Source organism: Colobus angolensis, unplaced genomic scaffold, assembly GCF_000951035.1.
Source record: "Colobus angolensis palliatus isolate OR3802 unplaced genomic scaffold, Cang.pa_1.0 Scaffold23, whole genome shotgun sequence".
NCBI lineage: Eukaryota > Metazoa > Chordata > Mammalia > Primates > Cercopithecidae > Colobus > Colobus angolensis.
In genome coordinates this window covers 19,785,060-19,787,786 of record NW_012115488.1, presented here as the reverse complement: position 1 = coordinate 19,787,786, position 2,727 = coordinate 19,785,060, and the positions used below count along the sequence as shown (strand labels likewise).

At 50.3% G+C, this 2,727-nt stretch overlaps 1 protein-coding gene across 1 annotated transcript in view; it reads left to right on the top strand.

Moving 5' to 3' along the window:
* Positions 1-209: 209 nt before the first annotated feature.
* Positions 210-2,727, top strand: part of ST8SIA4 (ST8 alpha-N-acetyl-neuraminide alpha-2,8-sialyltransferase 4) — a 113,087-nt gene continuing 110,569 nt past the window's right edge. The window contains 2 exon segments of the mRNA XM_011944307.1: positions 210-361; positions 363-646. Coding sequence (XP_011799697.1) covers positions 248-361; positions 363-646 — 398 coding nt within the window. The 5' untranslated portion in view covers positions 210-247.

Below are 2,727 nucleotides of genomic sequence, written 5' to 3'. Positions count from 1 at the left end.
TGTGGCTCTGTGCGTACGTGTGTGTGCGTATGTATGTATGTACATGTGTATGTGCGCGAGATCGCAGGCGCGTAGCACTGTGAGCTTCCTCTGCCGGCACAGAGCAGGCAGAGCTGGGGACGTTACTCTCTAAGCAGCCTCCGCCCCCTTAGCCCGGTGATTGGCTTTGCGCAGCGTTTATCTCCTAGCAAGAGGGAAGGGCCAGTGACGCCCCCGAACCCAGCTGCAGAAGCTGCCGCCACCTCCAATGCACAAGGTGTCTCATCTGAAAAGAAAACCGAGCCCCAGGGAGGAGGCGCTGAGCGACCCTGGCAGAGCTGGCGCGAACGGGGCGAGAGGTCGCTGGGCAGCGCTGGAGGACAAGAGGGAGCTCGGCAACAGAAGACCCCAGCGATCTGATCCTGGGATCCCGGCTCCAAGCTCTCCTCGCATTTTACAGATTTCACCCCCGCGACTATCTCCCCAAAACGGAGTCTTTATATCAAGAGAAGGTGCCGGAGCTGGGGCAACCAGGACTTTCCCGGGCACCCAAGATGCGCTCCATTAGGAAGAGGTGGACAATCTGCACAATAAGTCTGCTCCTGATCTTTTATAAGACAAAAGAAATAGCAAGAACTGAGGAGCACCAGGAGACGCAACTCATTGGGTAAATGCAAAGCTTCATTTCAGGATATGACAAAAAGTCAAGCCATAAATGAAATGTGAATATTAGAGGGTAGAGTGGTGGTTAGGATAGCATGTGTGTGTGTTTGAGCTTGAGTGTGGTTAGTGTCATGAATTAAATAACAAAGGCTGTTGTTGAGATGTGCGTGCTTCTCTAAGCTGTTCCCAGTATGAGTTCAACTTGCTCTGTGCGGTTGTGGTGACAGTTGTGTTGGCCCTGGGTGCTCTCACGTCAAAGGAGAAGTCACTGCAGAAGTGTCAACAAAGAACGTGTGCCCTTGTCCTTTTAATCTGTGGACAGAGAGAGATGTCTTTATTCACCAAACGGTTGCCTATTTTATCTGTCCTATCACCTAAGGAGATACTGGAGATAGATGGTTTCTTGAAGGGCTGAAGCTAAAGCTTAGAAAGCAGGAAATAGGTATACTCTGTTTCTCTATTTTTTTTTCTTTTTGACGTTGGATAGATTAATGTATTATAATTTGAGTTAGAAACTCCAGTACCACTAAGAATACTTCCTTATTTGTTCTTCTATGGGTAAAACGCATGGGCGTCATGGTTACAGTTTTAGAAAGAAACTGGGTACTGTAGCTTCACACAGACTATATTTCTGCTATTTTTTTTTTTTTTTTTTAGTTTGTCTAGATGAGTTCAGACTCTCCCCCGCCCCATTAAGTTCTCTAAATATCACACTTCCTTCCACCCGCTGGCCTCTGTGTCTTTGAAGTTTACCCAGGAGGTGGTGCAACTTTGTGTTGCTGACATAGCCTGGAAGCCTTTTTCTGAGGATGTGAACACGATTGTCAACTCTATTCAAAGTCCTGTTTCGGAAGTCCTCCTTGTTCTGGTTTGGAGGCGTCCTCTATCAGAAACTACACACCATCAGAGATGCCTGCCCACTTTATATTTTTATCTGACATTGATTAAAACAAAGAAAACAGTCCTTGCGTGTGTGTGTCTGTGTGTGTGTTTGTGTGTGTGTGTGTGTGTGTGTGTGTGTGTGATGGGACTGCTAACACACACACATGCTCTTAAACTTCCTGCACTCCATTTCTTAATATTCCTGCTCCCTAGGTAATAAGCATTTATTTAAGTGAGCAAGATGCAGGTTTATCCTTACAGAAGGACTTGCTATTCTGTAGAAAACCAGGATAACAGTAGCACAGTCAATGGGGACTGGAAGAGAATGAAAAAGCTAGCAAGGAATGGACTGGAATGGTCGTTATGCATCAACGAATCTAAACATAGTCTATTCTGAGGGGGTAAAAAAGACCAGTATGAGGTCGTTTCCTCAAGACTGGGTGGCTTGAATATCCAATCTGGCTCAATTGTTAGAAAAGCAGGACTTTGGGCAGGGGCGTGGGCATCCCTTGCAGACCTGTACTTGCCAGGCAGACAAAGGGGTCTTTAGAAAGGTGATGAATGGGCGCGTGGGGCTCCGATGAGAGGCAGAGACTAGAATGTGAGGGTCGAGGCTCTTTGTTCCCTCCCGGGCGGTGAGCTAGGAGGATAAGCCTGATCTCAGACAAAGCGGCCAAGGTTCACTAGGGCTCCGAGGGTTCGGGCCCTTGGCTCGGACCCTGGAGAGCAGAAGTGGGCGGGGCGAGTGGAGAGGGTCGCCAGATACTGCTGAGGTGTCCGTCTCCCAGCCTCCCTAAAACGTGGCCAGGAAAAGGAGCGCGCCTCGAATCCCTGCGGGGGAAGTGGAGCTGGGACACTCCACATTACAAGGGTGTCATTTCTCCTGTGGCCTTTCCAGGACGTCGCCGGCTGGTGGAAGCAGCCCTAGGCGTTAAGGAAGAGGAGGTGGGCACGGGCGCGGCAGTTGAGCTAGCCGGGCTGGGCTTTTGCCCGCATCCTTTTCAAGCTGAGGCAGTTTCCTCCCAGCTTGGCTGAGAAGGCGTTGGGGCAGGCGCTTGAGTTAACCAAACAGGAAGAGAGGCGCGCACTGGGGCTATCCCCTGCTCACAGAGCGCCGGCGGCGAGGAGGAAAGAATGAGTGAGAAGACAGGGGCAAGCCTTTATTGCAGGACTCAGGCCCCTTTCGTCCCTCCCCGCCGTCCC